Below are 22017 nucleotides of genomic sequence, written 5' to 3' on the forward strand. Positions count from 1 at the left end.
GTGTGTTAACGTCAGTAATTACATTAGCTACAAATATGCCGTTATGTATGTTACAAAGTTTCCTCAGTTGTCTGTATGATGAGCAGATAGAAAGAAAAAAGGCTATTTAGTGCTACAATCAGCAGATTTCAGCTTGTGTACAGGTAGGACACAGAGGTCTGTAACCTCTTTGGAGTAGACATAAGGACACTTTAATTTGTATTGCTCAAATGGACAAGAGTGGGAAAACTATTGAGTAATTACATAAGGAAAGGAATGTAGCATTAATTTTTTAGAGTAACATCCTGAACACTCACAATAAGTCATAAACCTTCAAGCAAGGGGTGGTCTGCTTTCGGCTAGACCAGTAAAAAGAACAAAAACTGAGATAACCTTTATGCAAACATCTTGGTTGGTTTGTGAAAAGCATCTTTAAATATTTCCTACAATCTAAAATTAAATGCAAAGTCATCAATATGTCTGACTTTTTCCACATTCAGTACTGGAAACAACCCAAGGAGAGCCATCAGCACAGATCCCTGCAGTGTGGTGCAGCAGATCATGGGTAAAGGTCTGTCACAATATCTTAACAGTTCAAAAGATCCATCCAGTGGGCTGGTTTACTTCCTGTGGGCTAAATGTTTGACACCGCTGCCTTACAGGGTTAAACTGTAACTGACAAGTTTTTTGTTTTGTTTTGTTTTGTTTGTTTGGTTTTTTTTGCTTTAATCCATCATTACAAAGTAAATAAAGCAAGTGAAGTCAGCGCATGTTGACTCTTTAAAAAAAACCTGCAAGAAGTTTGAAGAAGAATTTGTCTTTTAAATATAAAAAAAAATATCTAAAAAACTCCAAAAGACCACACATAGAAAACTGGGTTTGCATAGTGAATAACAATACAATATTTCTTAATTCTTTAAAGCCTTTATCGGTAGAGAATTAAAAATGTAGAGAGGGAAAAACTCAACTGAGTTAATAGTAAATTTTTAAAGATCAGTGCAGTAACAGCAGCCACCACCAGAGGGCAGTGAAGTGTAGCCATCTCTAGGTAAAACATTGAATTCAGCTTTGACAGCGCACGGGAGAAATACGGGATCCAATCTCTCTCTCTCTCTCTCTAGTGTCTCCTGCCTCGCTCTACCTACCACCGCTCCATCAGCTCTGACTCCACAGCGAGCGAGCAGCTCAGAAGCTGCAGATGTCCGAGACTCTCAGTCAGTCTTCCTACCTGTCTCCATCCTGTCCAACTGTCTGTCTTTCAACAGCAACAGTATGAAGAAACAACAAAGACTTTGGTTTCTGTTCTGGGTAAGACATCATATATGAAACACCTTTTTTTTACAGGCCTAAAGTTTAATATATTTAAATTCAAAGGAACGAGCTCAGGTCCATAGTTTTTAATCATGTGAGCACCTCGGATGATTCTCTGGATGCTTTTTCCTTTTTTATTTGTGGTGTAATTTTGGTCATTGAACACGTGTCATGTGGTTTCCAGGTGTCTGTTTGTGGTGTTGGTCTGGTGTTTTGCTGGCACGATTTGGACAACAGCGAGTACGACTGTTGGCCTCTGGACAGGCCCAACGAGTACAACATGATCGACTGTGGAGGTGAGAAAACAGACGGCAGTTACAATACAATCATTAACCGTAGGTCTTGAAGAGAGATTTTGGTTGGTCTCGAGATTAAATAACAAGTATTACAGCTCCCCAGTGAAGTCTGAAATTATTTATTTTAAAGATTGCAGTCTAAAATCTCTGTCTGTCTATTATCCTGTGGCTCTCGTCCAGGTCTGGAGATGGCTTGGGTTCTTCGTCCTCCAGAGTTGATAAAGAGTGGTGAGGTATTCAGTGTCATATACTCGGTGACCGCCCAGGACTCTTTCTACCACTGGGCCGTCCAAAACCGCGTCTTCACTCAAAGGTAAACTGGTTAAACTGGGTATAAAGCAGAATAATTTTAGACTGAACAAAATAAACTAGATAAACTGGTCTGCTTTGTCTGTGTGTTCAGTGACATAGAAGACGCTGAATCAGCTCGGAGGTTCTGTGAACATCACGAATGTCCGGCCAACTGGAAAGATGCAAATGGCGAGAACTGCTGCATTCACCACGCTAACATCCACTCCTGCCCGCTGGGATACATGGTGCACTGCTTCTTCTTGTCTTCATCACTCCTCTCTGTAACACAATCCACAGAGAACTCCAAAATCCAGTTGCAAAACGTAGTTTGGCAAATTTTGTCACCAATCCTCACACAATAGAGTATTATGGAGATACAGGTTAATCCCAAGGTTGGTCAGCTCCAAAACTTAAACTATTTACACAGTTTAACTCAAAATTGGGACCATAATTTACTAAATTATGCTGATTTCAGTTGAACTTTAAACTCGCAACAGAGGCCATAAATAAACCAGACTAGTGTTTAATGAGGTCACAGATTACATAAGCAGTGGGATCATTTTCTATTAGACTTCTTGACATATTCACTTATTTTCTACCCAAAGTAGTCACCCCTTAGTGGTGAGAAACTGCAGGTCTAAGATACCTTAGGATCCGTTTACTTTTCCCAGATCTACTTTCTAGATGTAGTCCATCTATGTAATGTCTGACAGATAAGTAAACAGATAAAAAGCTCTCTCATAAAAATAAAGTTTTCTGTTTTTTCCTCCCTAACAGACAACAGAGAGCATTTGTGGCCCCTGGATTCCTGATGATGGAAAAATCTTCACACATACCGTCTCGACCTCTGGGAAGATGACCCAGACCAACTGGACCGCGAAGGTAACACACATGCCAGTTTATCTTAATAAGTCCATATCTCACATAGTTCCTCTTCAAAAGTGCAGCAGTTTCTCAATGAAACAAAAACTTAAAATAGGAAAACTAACATTTTGGGAATATATTAATACACTTTCTCATCATACATGAGAGAAGTTCAAAGACTGGAAAACAGCTAATGTGACTGGGTCCAAGGCAAACTAAATAAATATAACTCCACCACTGATTAAATGGATTTAGGTGATTAATTCAGAGAATAAGAGTAGAGCCACATTGGAAGGAGCCAGTTCACCCAGTTTGGGCATCTGTCTAGGATGCCCCCTGGATCCCTCGTAGGTGAGGTATTCCAGTTATGTCCTATCAGGAGGAGGCACCAGGGCAGATCCAGGATTTGCTCAAGAGATTATATCTCACAAATGGCTTGGGAACAACTCGGTGTCCCCTCTGGATAAACTAGAGGAGGTGGTGAAGGAAACCTGGGCTTTTCTGCTCAGATTGCTGCCCCCACAACCCTAACCTGGATAATCGGTAGGAAATGGCTGGATGGAAGTGTAATAGTGAACATTAAGCCTAAATAATTGTTTAAAATAGTTTACATTAATCCATACACAACACACGATTGGGCATATCCAGCAATGAGGTCACTGAGGTCTTCAAAAGTGCAGCAGTTTCTCAATGAAACAAAAACTTAAAATAGGAAAACTAACATTTTAGGAACATACTAATACACTTACTGGACCTACAGGTCATCTCATTGGTTGCATTTAGCAATTTAGGTTGATGCATAACTCAGCAGGAATGATAACTGTCTGGTTTAAGCACAAAGAGTGAATCACTGGATCACTAGAGCCAGAGCCATTGAATAATTAACCTTTTCCCTCATGCTGTCATTTCAAGTGAATGAATAATTCTGTATTTTGCTATTCTTTTTTATTCCATTGTTTTATACAGACAGTGTTCTTCTTCCTTAATTCTAGTATTTACACCCTACATTGTTTCTGCAAAAGAGGAAGCTGTCCAAAAAGCATCTTTTACAGTTTTCAAAATTTCTGGTTTGACTGTTATTTCAAGTCTAGGACCTAGTCTCTTCAGAAATGAAGCCTTTTGTACTGGTTACTGGAGCCCAAGTTTCTTTAAATACAGAACATTAAGCAGAGATGTAACATATGCTTCTGTACAGACAAACCTATTTCATTCAAAGTAGGGCAATACTACAATATTATAATCTGTCCCAATGACAAAATAATATAATTGCATGCAGATGCTACATTCAGTTACTATTAAATACTCACATTCTGATTCTTTGCTGATGTTTTGTCTACAGCCAGTTAATCTAACATGTTGATTTGTAGGCGGTTCTGTTTCATCCTGGCTTAAACTCACTCATCGCTCACATTCGGGTCGGTACCATGCAGGTTGCTCTGGAGGCCAAAACCACCGTGTTGCCTGCTGTGGGTATGTTTTTCCCCTCTCAAAATCCTGACTTGACTATAAGAAGTGCAACAAGGAGTGCACAAAAGCTTCTGTATTAGATCATATTGTCATTGTTATGTGAACATTTTCTGGTCACTGATGACAGAGATTATACTGATAACCCAGTAGCAAAGATGTCATAAGGCTCCAGCAGTCAGTCAACCCCAAACATAGTGTTGCCATAAAAAGTAAATAAGTCACAATTTCATCTTTAAATTTCACCCTTGAAGTCTGTGGTGATGGTGTCTGTGAGGAGGCGGAGTTTTGTTCCACCTGTCCAGCTGACTGTGGTGAATGCCCTATGTCCCCTTCCACGAAGATTGCCATCGGTCTGCCACTCAGTCTGCTCTGCCTCTCCTTCATAATGACTGCTGTGGTAAGGACTCACACAACAACACACATATGCTCAAAAAAAGTCTGCCAGTTAAAAATAAATAAATAAATCTGTCTCTTGTAGTGGCTAAGGTACCAGAAACAGAAAATGTTGTGGGACGAAAGCTGGATCATCGACTTCTCTACAATAAAACAAGGTCCTTTTAACAGTCTACATAAAACTCTGATAGTAGCTTAGTAAGTACTGAAAGGCTCTGAGTGTATGCTGGAATTGCCTAAAAGCTGCACAAGAGAGATATTACTGCAAAAAGAGTATGAACCAGATCTAAAACATTACAGTGCAGAGCAGGACACAAAGCACCACAAAAAAACTTAATTAACAGCACTGATTTAGAATGATTTGAAATGGACCCACATCTGTAAATTTGTATACATTTTATGTACATGAAGGAAATCTAAAACTTAACTCTGTTTTTCTCTGCAGATCAAGAGGGGCACATGACCATGGGCAGCATAATGAGTGTACCAGTGGGGAACAATGACAGTCATACCAGCTGTGTATCAGCGCTAAGCACCTGTACAGGACAACTGGGAACCCGAAAAACAATGTTCACCTGCACCGGCATATAGTACGCCTACCTATGTAACCACTAGGGGTGCAACGATACACAAAATTCACGGTTCGGTTCGATACTTTGGTGTCACGGTTCGATATTTTTTCGATACAAAAAAATGTTCATGCCTTTTTAATTTGTCATTTAATAAAATTATAAATATATATTTTACCTCAAAAGTACCGTTTTTTAATTTAATGTTGCTGAAACAACAAAATAATAAAAAAAAAAAAAATCTGTCTGATCGAGAAATCACTCATCTTTGGAAAAGAGAGTTTATTACAGAGAAATGGCTCTTTCCAAAATAAAAGCTATACTATCCGCTTCTTCTGGGCTATATTCTCAGCAGCATATTAAACATATCAGGTCCCCATAAGGAGAATCATGTGCTAACGGCTGCCTAAATGACTCTGTAAAGTTTGTAGCATGCGTGCTTGTTGTTTTTGTCTGCTTCCACTTGTCTTTGCACTAGGATGATGTCGGCGTAAATGTGCAGTCATATTCGTTGTGTTCCCACTAGTGCTGTCAGCGTTACTCTCGTTAAAATGACATTAACGCCATAACGCGGCAAATCTCTGTTAACAAGTTATCGCGGATCGCCCCGTGTGTGGGGCTGGACGGCGTCAACATGTTAACAAGCTAACGGCACTAACACACTAGTTCCCACCAATTGAGCATTGCGTGGCACATCCGACATACTGTTTTACTTTGGTCCATCAGGGTCATGCTTCACATGAAAACCAAAATAGTTCCAAACGCCAGATCCGAATGAGGGTGGGGGAGGCTCAATTTCGGGTAGCGTTGAGGCAGTTGCTATGTTGCAACGAGGTTAGCTTCTGTCTCACTAGCTTGCGCTGCGCTCAGTGGATCTGCGCTCGATTAAATTTGATAAAACAAATTAAAACTTTTGTATTGTGCGATACATATGCGTACCAAACCGAAAGCACTGTATCGAACGGTTCAATACCGATACAAGTATTGTTGCACCCCTAGTAACCACCTGTCTGTCTTTCTGTACTGTGCTATTTTGGATACTTTGATAAGCCACCAGGGCCAGTTTCAAGTATCTTTTCCTGATTCCCAGAGGTCAAGATTTTTGTTTGTCAAAGCCACAAGCCACAAGTTGTCCTTTGCCACTTCTGTGTCACACACTGGTTATAGCACCATCCATACCTATCGCTAATAGAAATGTCTCCAGCTTCCTGGTATATTATTTGGAAATGTATGTTAAAAGCCACTTTGTTTTCCAGTGATGGGCGCACCGTGGCTATCAAAAGGATTCACACAAAGACGTTCTCTCTGTCCAAAACCATCAGACAGGAAGTCAAGCAAGTCAGGTAAGATGCAAATACAAACGTATCCCCTTCATGCTGCAAATACACAGCATGTTAGTCTGACTTTCTGTCTTTATGTTTGTCTCCAGGGAGCTTGATCACCCCAACCTGTGTAAGTTTATCGGTGGCTGTGTTGAGGTGCCAAATGTTGCCATAGTGACAGAGTACTGCCCAAAAGGAAGCCTTAACGATGTCCTTCTTAACGAGGAGATCCCACTTAACTGGGGATTCAGGTACTCAGATAATCACACAGACTCTTACTTATGGTACAATGACATCTTGAGGTAATTAAGGCATAATGCGACTACACATAAAGTGTTTGTCTTTGTAAGTTAATTGGTCACACACATTTCCAATTCATTTGGGGTTCTCATAAGGTCTGTTTAGATGCATGACTGTTTGTGCCTGCCAGGTTTTCCTTCGCCACAGACATCGCCAGAGGGATGTCGTACCTGCACCAACACAAGATCTGTCACGGCCGACTGAATTCTCTAAACTGTGTCTTAGACGACCGCTGGGTCTGCAAAATAACAGGTGATCTGAGCGTGCAGAAAGAATGTTCTTAAAAGTATTAAAACTATACATGTAAATAAAAAAACCCAGTAAATACTTGTTAAACTTACCAGATATAAACTAGCTTTGAAAGTGAACGTTTGCTTTATTCCTAATTTAGTGAAGATCATTTTCTATAACTGAAATCTTTTTCTGAATTGTTCTAATCTCTGTTTTTTATTGTCATTTTAATTAAACCTAATTTTTGTCATCCTAAAATAGATCTGAAAAATAATCTAGAATGCAGCAAAATTTTTGATTATATATCTACAATTGTTTTTATTTACATATAATCTCCAATTAGATTACGGTCTGGGAACCTACCGCACGGGCGATGGGGCGGAGCCTCTTTCCACCTATCAGCAGAGGCTCTTGGAAGTGTACTTGCCGCCTGAGTTTCAGGACTCTAACACGGAGCCAACGCTGGCAGGAGACGTGTTCAGGTCACAGAGTTAACTTTAAATTTCCTTCACTTACTCACCTCAGTTCCCCGAAGACTTCCATCTGCCTCCCTCACCTTTACCCTAAACCAAAGCAAAACTGTAGTTTTAGCTCAGTCTCCACAATGTGATAAATAAATATAGATCAGTTGATACTCTCTGTATGTAAATTTCCCAGTTATTCCATCATCCTGCTGGAGATTGCAACTCGCAGTGATCCGGTCCCTGTAAGTCAGTCTGAGTGTCCTTTCCCTTCACTGTAACTGTGCTGCTTTCATGGTCTCCCTCAGTAAAATTCGTAAAATGCTTTGGTTTACAGGCAGAGGAGTCAAACCTCGAGTGTTCCTGGTGTCCTCCTCTTCCTGAATTGATCTCCAGTAAAGCTGACAACACCTGCCCCTGTCCCGCTGACTATGTAGAGGTATGTCATTCCCTTTAAACTGACTGTTATGAAATGGTTGAAAGCAGGCTGTATGAAATGTGCTATCATTAATAAAATAAATAAAAATTTGTAGTGTTCGTATGCTAGGTTGTTATAAGCATACTTTTGTAGGAAAAAATGTGTTCATTTATATACTCAGAACTTAGTTATAGTTCTTTTAACACAAATTACTGCATCACTATTCGTACCATGAAGGTGATCAGCTTGTGGCACCTCAACTTCAACTTCCTCATCTTCCTTCTCTCAGCGAGCTGTAGAATCTGTCAGGTTGAGGTTAGGTGAGTTAGCTCCCCAAATAAGCATAGTCATAAAATGGTGAGCAAACTGTTTGGTAGTAGTTCTGACACCACCAAACAATTTGTTAACTATTTGGTAGTGGGAAGTGTTAAGTCCTCTCGGAAGAGGGAATCTGCATGTACATAAATATTGTCACCAAACTGAAGCATGAAGAGTTCTAAAATCTCCTGGTAGAGGGCTGTGCTGACTTTGATAAAACACGTGGATGAACCACCACCAAGACCAGGAGATGATAAAGTACCCCAAATTATCACAGAATGCAGAAACGTCACATCAGACTTAAAACATCATGGATTCTGTGCCTCTACACTACTCCTTTATACTCTAAAACCTTGCTTTCCAAGTTAAACACTAAATTTACTTTCACCTGAAACGAGTGATTTGGACTTCTGAAGAACAGTCAAGTTAATGTTTTAACTTGACTGGGTGAAGGATGTCTGTAGCATGACAGCTGTCAGGTGTTCCTTGCAATTGTGGTCGTGTATACTTGAACTAGTTGATGTTTTGTTTAAATTATGTTTTCTTCTTTGAATGATCCTCGATGACTGAATATTCCATCTCGGCTGTTCTGCTGTTTTGACCCACCTGTGTTTCCGTAGCTGATTCGGCGATGTCGCTCTCATAACCCTACCCACAGACCTACCTTTGAACAGATCAAGAAGTTTGTGCATCGAATTAACCCCATCAAAACCAGCCCAGTGGACATGATGATGAACCTGGTAAAAACAAACTCTGTCAATACAGTGGACAGTCCAATAATCATTATATGTTATTACTATAGTAACAAACTGTGCACTGTACCATGTTCTCATGTAATATCATATGTTAAATTACATCAATGCTATATACTGTATATGTAAAGCTTTTTTCTTTTGTCTGTTTCAGATGGAGAAATACAGCAAACATCTGGAGGTGTTGGTGGCTGAGCGGACTCAGGATCTGATGCATGAGAAACAGAAAACTGATAGGCTGCTATACAGTATGACCCACAAACACACACACACACACACACACACACATACTAATGTGTTACTAGGTTAGTAGGATGATTGTGTTTCACATTTATTACACACATTTTCATCCAGAAAACATTTATTTGTATGCAGATTATACAATTCTCTATATCTCTGACCAGTTAAAACTCGCCTTTTACTGACATTTGTATGTTTGTGGTTCAGGTATGCTTCCCAAACAGGTTGCTGATGACCTCCGTCAGGGAAAACCCTCCCAAGCTCAGAGCTATGTCAGTGCCACTGTCTTCTTCAGGTAAAGATAGACTAGAGTTGAAAACCTTGGGGTCTTTAGTCAGATGAGGCTAATAATGCTGGTTTGTAGCAACCACATGAGCTAAATAAATTTCTACTGGATTCTATTCTACTTTTCTATATTTTTACAGCCACCATAATAAAGGATGGTATGTGTGTGTTTGTGTAGTGATATAGTGGGCTTCACCCAGCTGTCCAGCAGCAGCACTCCTTACCAGGTCGTGGACTTCCTTAACAAGCTCTACACAACTTTCGATGACATCATTGACAATCACGATGTCTACAAGGTAGAAACCATCGGAGACGCATGTGAGTGACACACATGGTAATATATAGCTATATAAATATATAGCTCATCTCCGGGCAGCCTTTCCAAACAAGCCACACTTGTTTGGTCTTTTTTCTAATTGTACTGCCATGAACTAAAAGATTTAAAATGCTAACTGAAGCCGGTAGAGTCAAAGATGTAGCTCTTTCGGTTTTGTTAATTTCTCTCAAAACTGACCTTGGTCCGACCTCGTGGTTAATTTTCTGGGATGTTGCTCTCTTATGTTAGCAGCATCTGGCTCCGTCTTACCCACTTGCTCATAAGTGGAAGCAATAAAGGTGTACTTGGTTTTTCACAGGACTCTATAGTGTCCTGTGAAATCTTTTTACTTGATTGTTGTTTTTTGTTTGTTTGTTTTTGTGTAGATATGGTGGTCTCTGGTGTTCCACAGGAGAACGGGATACTCCACGCCTCAGAGATCGCCAGCATGGCTCTGGATCTGGTGGGCGTCTGTCGCACCTTCAGGATCCCCCATAAACCCAACACTCAGCTGCAGATACGAGCTGGGATACACTCCGGTATACAAGCTACTGAGCCACTGTAATTAAAAAATTTTGTTAAATCATTTTTCCACCTGTGACTCTTCTGAGTCCTTTTAGGTCCAGTGGTGGCAGGGGTGGTTGGGACAAAGATGCCTCGTTACTGCCTGTTTGGAGATACAGTGAACACAGCATCGAGGATGGAGTCAACAAGCGTTGGTAAGACTGCAGGACCCAATAAGAGTATGACTAATTATTACTGGAACAAATGCTGGTTACTGGACACAGACTTAACTTTCTTCTTCTTGGGGTGAAACAAGCTGGTATGTTCCATTTTTGCAGCCCTGAAGATCCAGTGCAGCTCCAGTGTCTTTTACCTACTGGAAGAGATTGGTGGCTACGTGTTGGAGTGCAGAGGAACACTTCAGGTTAAGGTGAGCTGTACACTCCCATTGGAGTCCAGTTCAGGTAAAACTGGGAGCTGCCCAGTTAACACTCTGGACCTGATTAATTTCTTTCAGGGTAAAGGTGACATGGTTACTTACTGGTTGGAAGGGAAGAAGACTTCTCTGGTCTCCAAGGACATCATTGCAGACCCAAAGACAGCCAAACTCATCACCACGGAGACAGAAGAGGAAGCAGAGAAGAAGCAAGAGCTGTATTCATCAATACCGGGGTATCTGAATGACGATCTTCTCCTGGACCCAGCCTGAACTGCAAACTGTGGATCTATCTTTTGTTGTGATGTCCTCACTGTTAGCCTAAGAAGAATACATTACTGTGTTGTGTGCTACATTTCACATGTATGGTCACCCGGTGGATCTCATTAATCCACCGAGGAATGTTCAACGAAACTGAAAAACAGAATAATCTTAGTCTAAATTTTGCCATTTGCTATGTTTTTCACTCCAGTCAAATCTTCGCCTGATAGTTTATGTTTTACTACATTCTATGCTGTTATTATGTTTTTGTGAAGAAGCACTTTCCCATTAGTCGACTAAGATGATGAAAAGTTTATGTATAGAATTTTAATGTGACACCAGGGATGCTTTTAGATGAAGACAGCACCTGGTCTGAACCAATGAGTTACTTTGTTTCTTCTTCGATGTTTTGTCTTAAATTTGTTTACAAGTGAAAGGCAGAATACTGCATGTATATTTTACTGCTATTAGTTTGTGTTGTTTGTTGGACTGTGCACAAAAACTCAAACTGACATTAATGCTGAATAAATACATCCTGTGTTCACGGGAAGTTTTGCTGAAGTTTCTGCATATTCTTTTAATACATTCAGTCCCTCTTGTGAGACTAGAGCAACCCTGTCATAATTTAAAGAACTGCTGGAGGAAGTTCTTGAACTCTTTTGTGTCTAGACTGCAGTTACTCGTTTTATGGACCTTTCTAGGTCACTGTTTAGCTTCAAATCGCAGTCACACAGATTCAAACACAATCAAAGACAATCTGCAATCGACTCGCTGGGGCTTTCGCAATCATGGCACAAGGTTTACAAAACCAGCCCTTTTTGTAAAGTTCCATTCATGATCTCAAACACTGCATATGCTTCATGAAAAACAGGGACTCTGTGATTTCAAACCTGAAAAGCACTTCAGACATTTTGACTTCAAAGACTTTTGGTGGTACTTGCCAGTGTTTTCTTTAGCGCCTGTGGTTCATGAACATTTAACATGTGGCCATGTTGGTTTTATGTTTTGCCCTGTTTGCCTGTTTCAGTTTTATTTTTATGTTTTTAATCAAATCTTAGATTTTTTTTCTCCTATTTTTTTTTTCTGTAAAACACTTGGAATAATAGAAATATTATTAGAAACGAGACACAAAAGTCAGCCTACAAACATACTGGAGTGAACATAATTATAGTTTAGTTTTAGTTTTTATAGCATTTGTGTAATATTTCAAAATAAAATAGGTCAACATTTAAAATGGTGATATCCATGAAATACTCAACAATAAACCAACACAGAGGTTTTTCTCTAAAGGCATTAATAAAATCAAACCAATTATATTATTCCATCCATTTCTTTCTCCTCCCGGTTAGTTTCATACTCAGACACTTCACACCGGCTGGTTAATCAGCACCTTTTGTTACGAATGTTCTGTGTGAATATTCATGTCACGTTGTTGAGCAGATGGAAGACTTAAAGAGATGGAGGCGATGTGGTCTGTTTACTTTTTTGTGTCAAAGATGGCTGACATGACAACTGGCGGACATGAAGAAGAAGAGGCTCTGAGGGAGAATAGATGAGTTCCCAGTTCCAGACTCTTATGTCTACAGACATAAAGTGACAAACTGCATTTTACTCACAGCTGTTGGGTTTTGTGGCTTTGTTCAGAAATAATTTTTATTTTGGCCAAAAATATAGGTGGAGAGTTAAGAAAAGTAGATTTTTAATATTTAGTAAGCAGAGATGGGCAGTAACGCGTTACTGTAATCCGATTACTTTTTTCAAGTAACGAGTAAAGTAAGGGATTACTATTGCAAAAACGGTAATTAGATTACCGTTACTTTCCCGTAGGAACGCTGCGTTACTGCGTTACTAAAACCGTGATTTTTTTGCGAGAATGTCTCATGACAGTGACGTAAGCAAGTGCAACGTTTGTGGCAACAGCTGTCTGCAGATCAACAGTGGATAATATATGGAGTACGGGAGAGAGTATGAGTGTGCAGCGTTTAAAGTGTGGAAGTACTGACCTTACTTTAAGTTTGATTCCATAAAAAGTGACAAAAACATTAGTGTCCGCTGTGCGTGGGAAGAAAACTTCTTTTTACAGCGAAAAAAAACCCTAAACTTCCAAGCAAGCACCGAGTGCGCTATCACGTAATGGGAAATTCACAGAGGAACTCGCGGATTCTTCCACTGACCGCTGCGGCACACCTGCACCAGGGTAAACCTCCGCCTACCGCAGTCCTGCTTTACAGGTGAAAATAGAGCAACAGGACCGCTGAGTCTTTGACTTTATTTAATTTCTGCTGTGTTTTACTTGCATCTATTTGAAAGACTGAGTGTAAACACAAAAAATTTTATTTTATGTGCTGGAATGTGTAGAAAATAGGTTTAAATGTTAAACTAATTTATTCAAGTCAGAGAATGTTGCATATAATTAAATTTTTGCTTGACGTATAAAGTTAAAAGATTAAAACTAATAAAACAAATTTTAAAAAGAGACTTTTCCATTTGATTACATTTTGTATGATGGATTATGTAGAAAAAGTAGAATTGGGCTGAAAGATCTATCACTTTATCACCTCTTCAGGTTGTAAATCGTGTTTTTAAAAAGTAACTAAGTAATTAATTACTTTTGAAAATAAGTAATCAGTAAAGTAACAGGATTACTTTTTTGGGGAGGTAATCAGAAATTAGTTACTGATTACTTTTTTCAAGTAACTTGACCAACACTGTTAGTAAGTGCATTTGACCCTCCCAAGATTACCAAATTAATTACTTCATTAAACCTGGTCAATGATTGTACTTAATTACACTCTGTTTCATTATATAGCACCAAATCACAACAAGAGTCATCTCAAACCATCCTGTATTCTAAGATAAGGACCCTACAATATGAGAGAAAACTCCAGCAGTAAAACAACCTCCAATGATCAAGCACTTGGGAAGGAAAAACTCTCTTTTTGACAGGAAGAAACCTCCAGCAGAACCAGGCTCAGGGAGGCCATCTGCCTTAACTTGTTAGGGTTGAGGGGAGGAAGACAGGACAATAATTACACTGTGTAAGAGAGCCATATTAATAATTACTGATGATTTAATGCAGAGAGGTGCATAAAGAGAGTGAAAGCAGCCTAAGCCTATGCAGCATAAAAAAGGGAGGATTCAGGGTCACCTGATCCAACCTTAACTATACTGTTCCAAAAAAATATATGAACACTTTGAAAACATGTCACATCTCAATGGGGAAAAAATCTTTCTGCATCTCCATACTGATAAGGGTAACATGTTAGGAACACAAGGATGCCACATTGTTTGCTGGGAATTAAAATTCGTCACCTAGCCTGTAGAGGACAGTGCGTTCCTCCATGGATATGCCTCACCAGACCATCACTGACCCACCACCAAAACAGTCATGGTGATCAATTTCACGCACACCATAACATTCTCCACGGCCTCTCCAGACACTTTCACATCTGTCACATGTGTTCAGGATGAACCTGCTCTCTGTGAAAATCACAGTGCACCAGTGGTGGACGTGCCGATTCTGGTATTCTGTGGAAAATGCCAATCGGGCTCCAGGGTGTCAGGCAGGGAGTCCGGGAACCACTAGAGGATGTTGTGCTCTCAGGCAACACTCATGAAGTCTGTTTGTGATTGTTTGATCAGAGACATTCACACTAGCAGCCTGCTGGCAGTGTTCATCCTGCTACTTATAGCGGCTTGCAAAAGTATTCGGCCCCTTGAATTTTTCCACATTTTGTCACATTACAGCCACAAACATGAATCAATTTTATTGGAATTCCACGTGAAAGACCAACACAGGGTGGTGTACACGTGAGAAGTGGAACGAAAATCATACATGATTCCAAACATTTTTTACAAATAAATGACTGAAACGTGGGGTGTGCATAATTATTCAGCCCCCTTTGGTCTGAGTGCAGTCAGGTGCCCATAGACATTGCCTGATGAGTGCTAATGACTAAATAGAGTGCACTTGTGTGTAATCTAATGTCAATACAAATGCAGCTGCCCTGTGACGGCCTCAGAGGTTGTCTAAGAGAATATTGGGAGCAGCAACACCATGAAGTCCAAAGAACACACCAGACAGGTCAGGGATAAAGTTATTGAGAAATTTAAAGCAGGCTTAGGCTACAAAAAGATTTCCCAAGCCTTGAACATCCCACGGAGCACTGTTCAAGCAATCATTCAGAAATAGAAGGAGTATGGCACAACTGTAAACCTACCAAGACAAGGGCGTCCACCTAAACTCACAGGCCGAACAAGGAGAGCGCTGATCAGAAATGCAGCCAAGAGGCCCATGGTGACTCTGGACGAGCTGCAGAGATCTACAGCTCAGGTGGGGGAATCTGTCCATAGGACAACTATTAGTCGTGCGCTGCACAAAGTTGGCCTTTATGGAAGAGTGGCAAGAAGAAAGCCATTGTTAACAGAAAACCATAAGAAGTCCCGTTTGCAGTTTGCCACAAGCCATGTGGGGGACACAGCAAACATGTGGAAGAAGGTGCTCTGGTCAGATGAGACCAAAATGGAACTTTTTGGCCAAAATGCAAAACGCTATGTGTGGCGGAAAACTAACACTGCACATCACTCTGAACACACCATCCCCACTGTCAAATATGGTGGTGGCAGCATCATGCTCTGGGGGTGCTTCTCTTCAGCAGGGACAGGAAGCTTCGATGATGGAATGATGCCAATACAGGGCATCTGGAAGACTCTTGTCTCAACTGGCTGGGCGGAGGTTCCTTCCAGCAGGACAACACCCTAACATAAAGCCCGCAATGCTGGTTTTAAACAAAACATATCATGTGTTCGAATGGCCAGTCAATCCGATAAATCCAATCGAGAATCTGTGACAGATCTGAAATGCTGGCTGCCACTATCTGATGAGCTGAATTGCAAAGAGATGCAAATTCAGTTCCTAGATGTGCAAACTGGTAGAGACACCCTAAAAGACTGGCAGCTGTATGCAGAGGGGTTCTACAAGTAGTAAGGGGGCTGAATAATTAACACACCCCACTTTCAGTCATTTATTTGTAAAAAATGTTTGGAATCATGTATGATTTTCGTTCCACTTCTCACATGTACACCACTTTGTGTTGGTCTTTCACGTGGAATTCCAATAAAATTGATTCATGTTTGTGGCTGTAATGTGACAAAATGTGGAAAAGTTCAAGGGGGCCGAATACTTTTGCAAGCCACTGTATAGAAAGGTGAAGAAACCCTTCCTGCTAAAGGGTTTAGGGCAATCTATGGCTCTGTCCAGCTCTCCTAGTGTGGAAAGAGCCTGTCTCCTGGAATCTCCTCCATGGTCTTGAGACTGTGCTGGGAGACAGCAAACCTTCTGTCAGTTGGACAAATTGATGTTCTGCCCTGGAGGACTTGGACTACCAGTGCAAACTCTGCAGGGTTCAGGAATCAACTCATGCTATCAATAGTGACACTGAGCCTACCCAAATAGAAAACTAGTGAAAAAACAGTCAGAAAAAATGAGGACGGAGAAATTGCCAGTGGCCTCCACCTGTAAAAGCATTCCTGTTTTGAGGGATGCCTCATTGTTGCCCCTCTAGTGCACCAAAGCAGCTGAAACTTGCCAGACCAGATCAATATCCCAGATGTTTCACTGACTTGATGATATATCTGATTAAAAAGTGTTACTTACAGATTTTTAGCTTCTATCTCCTGAGATGAATTTTAATTTGATTTTGGATTTAACAGGGAGCCAATAAAGACAAGCCAATATTGGAGATATATGCTCTCTCTCTGTAACCGTCACTAACGCAGTTTCTTGACTGTGATTAGTCCTGAAACCTGACTGAAATGCTTCAAATAATTTTGACCTACAACTTGTGAAGACATCCTACTCCCGTGTGTCTTATTATCAAAAAGGAATATATATTTCATGATTTACTTCTACATGCTGTGAGTGTGTATACAAAGTGGCTGATAGTGAGTGAATAAACAGAGTCCTGCAGCCTCACACGAGTGCTTGTGTGTTTTATGGCTCATCTGCATGTGAGGTTTGAATACAAGCACAGCTGCAGAAGGCAGCTCGCTTTTTCTTTCCAGCATGCAGAGCAGTGACGTCTCACTTCAGAGGACATCGTGCTAATTTAACAGGTATTCATCATCCAATGGACTCAGTGCAACCATGTATTTATTTTTTTAATTAAATAGAAACAGTGCACGTTAATGGCCATCAATATTAAAATATAAAATGTAAAAATGCTGTATTTCAAAAAAAGATTTTTTGGAGATGCACATGAACTGACTACAAAAATCAGGAAAAGATCAAAACAGTAACCAAACCTCAAAAACATAACATGTCCTTACAAGGTGTCATTTCATTTCTGATTAATTCCAAACAGGTTAAGGAGATAAACTGGATTTAATTCTATGTATTCAATTTAAAAATTCAACACTTTGATTTAAATCCATAATCGAATGGGTAAACAGATAGGAAAAGAGATGGATGGCTAGTTTTGCATTCACATTAATGCTGTATGGAGTTCAAAGAGGCATCATTACAGGTGAAAGATGAAATCAACAGGCTGCAAGAGCACCAAGAAGAAGGGAATACAAAAGTGGAGGACGATCACAGAATCTTTTCCATTGTAATAAAATAAAAGCCTTTTATAACATCCAGCTAAAAGAAGACTTGACATGTCAGTAATGTATCATGAAGACTTCATAAGAGACAGTTGAGATGCAAATCATACAGGCTGGGTTAGACGGACAAAAATCCCCTGAATCAGCACTCTGAAAGTGAAGACTATTGGAAAGCAGCTGAGTACACCAACTGATCTCAACATGCTGTATTTCACTGCTGAACACGAAAACTGAAAAGCACGAAGGGCTGCAAACACATGTGAACACACCAACACTTCAGTACTTCTTTTCTTGATTTCAAATAGATTTTTGGTGATGTAGAAGGAAAAAGCAGCAAAACATTTTCCTCTGTCCAAATACTTTTGGAACTATACCGCCTTGGTTAATTAATAAGTAGGTCAACAAGTGTTTTACCTAACTGAGAAAGACTCTGTTTAGACTCCAGACGCCACTTGTAGTTCCTAGGAGACCCTTATGCACCCCCCTCACATTTATCACATATTTCCAGTGGTTTCCAGAGGGCTCTGGATCTTTCTGGCAGGTGGGATCGTGCCCACATTCCCATCAATGTTTTTAATTTTCCATGAAAAGGTCTCGGGGCCCCAAACACGAGAGCAGATGGAGACACGATGAGCAGGATTTTAATTACAGATGACAGAAGGTGTGTGTGTGCTTGAAGTGGTTTTTGATAACAGAATGAGTATTTACATGAAGAGAACCCCCTCTCTCTCTCTGCTTCTCATTCTCTCCTTACCTCACTTGCCCTCACTCACCCATTCTGTTAAGAGCATTTACATATCTGAGGGCACACATCAAAGAGCAAACCTCTTCCTTCCAAATCAACCTCCTGTGTGTGTGTCTGAGGTTTATTTACTGAATACATCAGAGGACACACGTCTCCATTATTATCCCTGCTTCTGTTTAACATAAATCTGTTCAACCCTGGTGGCATGAAAATGAAACATCTCAACACACATGAGCTGAAGAAACTAATCTTTAATGTTGAAATATACAGAAAAATGACCAGATACTCGTTTTTTATTGCTTTTACATTAATTTAGAGGTAGATCAGGTAATATTAAACTACAAACAAAGCATCAGACCATCAGGTTTCCCAATGTTAAAGACACATTTAGACCTTAGGGAAGTTCACACTTTGGGAGTTTAAATTGAATTTTAAAAAACAAACATTAAAAAAAACTGCAGAAAACTTTTTGGTGATTCAGCCGTAGTGTCTAGTTATAGAATTACATGTACTGAATAAATAACTTTGTGAATGTGAAGCCTGCAGTTCCTCTAATGTCCACTAGAGTGACTGTGTTAAAACATCTGACTTTACAAGACAAACAAACATATTTACACCCTGCAACAATAAAGGTTTTGAACCCTATAGCTAATTCCCCTCTTCTTAACAACTCTAAGGGAGGGTGAATTTTTTTATAAGTCATCTGTTTAAATTATATTAAGGTTTAAAGTTTGCATTATTGGGGCGTGGCCTCTTTGACTGACAGGTGGATGATGACACAGGCGGCTAAGCTTCACCTCAGCTAATTGGAGTTCCTGAATTGGACCCCTGGACCCTGTTTATGTTGTTGGAGCATTTTTATTGTGATTATAAGACAAAAAAAATACAGATTCCTGATTGGCTGACCAGATCCCAATAAACGATATGTGTAAGTGTGGGACAAAGTGTTAAAAATGCTGGGAGGTAATCCAATATATGTGAATGCAATTTTCCCAATTCTTTTTTTAAGTAAATATAATAAGATTTGAAGGGCGCTCATGTGATAGTCTTTACATACTCCTGCTGTTCCAACTGAAACTGTCTGTGGGTGTCAGTAGTGATGTATCCATAGATTATGTCAATAAAAAGTATACCAGAGTTTAGCTATTTTTAGTCAGTTGTGGCACAGCATACTGTGTCACTTCACACCAGACTTGCTTCCGTGCAAAATCAAAACAACTACAACAAAAACACTATTTTGATTCCAAAATACTGACACTCCATTTCATTTGTGGTGGTTCCAATCATAATCACTAAAATGTGAAAATCTTATGACTTTCTGGTAACTTGTAACATTCCCAACATTAAACAGGCTAATCTTTATTTGACACATATAAAAAAGCCTTCCCTTGATATGCACTGGGTAAAAGCCACACTTTAGAAAAAGTGCAGAAGAAGTCAAAATGTGAGACAGATGTGGGACAATGAATAAAAGTCTCAATTAAAGAGAGAGATCTGGTCTGACTGCCCAAGAAGTCATTAATCCAGCTTCAATTACTTTAAGTTACTCAGCAGTAATTACAACATAAAGTATCAGAGTGGATGTTGTGGGGTTTTACTGTGTTGTGGGCTAAACGCAGTCCCCATAGAACCCGCTCAAGTTCGGAGCTCGTCTTCATTGTCACTCTCATTACGCCGTCTTTTCCCACTTTTAAACCAGTTTTTGGTTGTTTGTGTCGTCTCCTTTCAGATCTGACCTCCTGGAAACCTCTGGTGCTTTCAGCCGCTTCTGTCCTCTCCTACCTGAACAGTCACCATATGTTCAGGTCCGAACCTCTGGAACGAGGGCTCAAAGGGGTCCATCAGCCTGAGACCAGAGCAGGAGGAACAGGTTTAACCTTCTGAAACCCAAAGATCTTCACTTCAAAGAAAGTCCTTCCAGACACACTAATACATCCACAACTAAACAAACGACTGTAGACTTTAGGAAAAAAATCCTACAACATCCTCTCGTGCGGGGATAAATGACCAGCCTGATCTTCAAGCTTCAAGTGAAGCGTCTCGGCACCTCAACTCCACTAAAGGAGGCAATAAACAAGCACTAAAGGGTCTTTTGTTATGTACCTAGAGAATCTAACCCACAACCAGGCTCATATTTAGGGTCATGTCATTCAGTTAGGAACTTTAATTAGCAAATTTAAAAAGTTAAGCAAAAATCTGACTGAAGCCTGAGATCTGCAGCAGATCACAGTTCATATACTGACCCCTGGTGGTGCTGCAGTGACTTCAACCAGACGGCTGGGTTTAAAGGGATTTGAAAAGAGCAGTGAGGTGTTCATATGAGCAGGGAAACAGGGTCTGTTTCTCCCATTTGTACCAGCAGCTAAAAGAGCTCTTCCTAACATGCTTTGTCTTTTATGCATGACGCTCACTTTGTGCTTTGAACAATACCACAGTTTACACCCTTTACACTGTGCAGGTGTCCGTGGAGATGACTTTATTTATGATACCACATGTCATCATGACCAGAACACCGACCTGTACGCTTGCACTCTGACGCACGGTCAGTCTTGCCTCAACGACGCGTCCTCTGTTCCAGCAGCCAAACGGAGGCGATCCTGCTGGCGTAGATCACATAAGACCAGGACAAAACCACAACTGCCAGCAATACCTGAAGGCCGGAGAGAGACTTGATTCAGAAGGACTTCAAACCTTGGAAAGATGGTTAAACGTGCTCTAAGCAGCATTTTTAAACACATTTTGGACAATTGAATCTGTGCCACGAAGAGTTAAAGCAGCTCATGTCCAACCAGCAAGTTGTACCTAATATATTGGCTGATGAGTGTATAAGACCACACACAACTTTTCTGTGACAAACTCACATGATGCTGACATTCAGACTATGACTGTTTTCCTGTCGTACGTAATAAACAAAAACTGAACCACAATAAACGCACACGATAAAGCAATTTTGTTAATTTTGTGTTTTCACAATCAAACAGGCATTCCAATGTTCTACGTGTTCTATTTTTGATGTGAGTAAAACATTTTATGCATTTATTTTTGGTCTTTATGATGTTAAATATCAGCTTGTTAGTGTCTTCCTCGCTAGCTTTACTGTTTCCAGGCTGTAGCTTGTTGCTAACGGTTACCGCGTCTAGTCCCGGTGACTGAGAAGTCAATAGAATAAATAAAGCAAATTTACCGCGGAGTAAATCCGGTCCAGAGCCCGCCTGCTGAGTGCCTCCATCTTCTGTTAAAACCTAAAAACTAAACACAAACGCCGCCTCAGTTTAGTTTGTTTACGGTTCTTCTTCTTCGACTGCCGCTGTTTCTTCTTCTTGGATTTCCGGCAGACTCAACAAAAGGCGTATTGCTGCCCCTTCAGGTCCTTCAATCAATCAGCAGGAGATGTCAAATAAAAAAAATCAAATAAATTAGATAAATAGAATAACGGATGGTTATAATAGGTTACAAAATAATAGGAATATAACATTTAAAAAAAATATATGCTATTTTTATATAAATATATACAAATAAAATCAAATACTATGTAAATATCAATCTAGAATGCTACCTCAGCTGCACATGCAGTAGACAGCAGTGAGTGTGCAATTGCATGTGTGCAAACAGAGGAATATAGATGGAGGTAAAACAAGTTTACAAACTCCTGTCA

At 40.1% G+C, this 22017-nt stretch overlaps 1 protein-coding gene and 1 long non-coding RNA gene across 2 annotated transcripts; one reads left to right on the forward strand and one right to left on the reverse strand.

Moving 5' to 3' along the window:
- Positions 1–1101: 1101 nt before the first annotated feature.
- Positions 1102–11250, forward strand: LOC120736356 (atrial natriuretic peptide receptor 1-like). The gene is made up of 23 exons (XM_040036401.1): positions 1102–1287; positions 1475–1586; positions 1767–1899; positions 1990–2122; positions 2655–2759; positions 4109–4211; positions 4460–4605; positions 4687–4759; positions 5047–5191; positions 6427–6513; positions 6600–6743; positions 6923–7044; positions 7367–7505; positions 7681–7729; positions 7822–7923; positions 8841–8960; positions 9127–9220; positions 9420–9507; positions 9676–9815; positions 10200–10352; positions 10434–10532; positions 10656–10747; positions 10835–11250. The coding sequence occupies exons 1-23, from the start codon at positions 1252–1254 to the stop codon at positions 11024–11026; spliced, it is 2607 nt and encodes an 868-aa protein (XP_039892335.1). The 5' UTR covers positions 1102–1251; the 3' UTR covers positions 11027–11250.
- Positions 11251–18598: 7348 nt separating this feature from the next.
- LOC120736357 lies at positions 18599–21712 on the reverse strand. Its single transcript, XR_005696481.1, has 3 exons — positions 21547–21712; positions 20880–21012; positions 18599–20208 (listed from the first exon to the last, which is right to left on the reverse strand). It is a non-coding gene; the product is annotated as an uncharacterized LOC120736357 (long non-coding RNA).
- Positions 21713–22017: the final 305 nt, after the last annotated feature.

This window comes from Simochromis diagramma, unplaced genomic scaffold (genome assembly GCF_900408965.1).
Source record: "Simochromis diagramma unplaced genomic scaffold, fSimDia1.1 OVJJ01000703.1, whole genome shotgun sequence".
NCBI classification, from domain to species: Eukaryota; Metazoa; Chordata; class Actinopteri; order Cichliformes; family Cichlidae; genus Simochromis; species Simochromis diagramma.

What these genes read in the sequence shown, in the direction of transcription:
- LOC120736356 (XM_040036401.1), top strand. Translation starts at nt 1,252, where the DNA reads ATGAAGAAACAACAAAGACTTTGGTTTCTGTTCTGG. An exon ending in CACCGTGTTGCCTGCTGTGG is followed by an intron (nt 4,212 to 4,459) that starts GTATGTTTTTCC and finishes TCACCCTTGAAG; the next exon opens with TCTGTGGTGATGGTGTCTGT. An exon ending in TGGACATGATGATGAACCTG is followed by an intron (nt 8,961 to 9,126) that starts GTAAAAACAAAC and finishes TGTCTGTTTCAG; the next exon opens with ATGGAGAAATACAGCAAACA.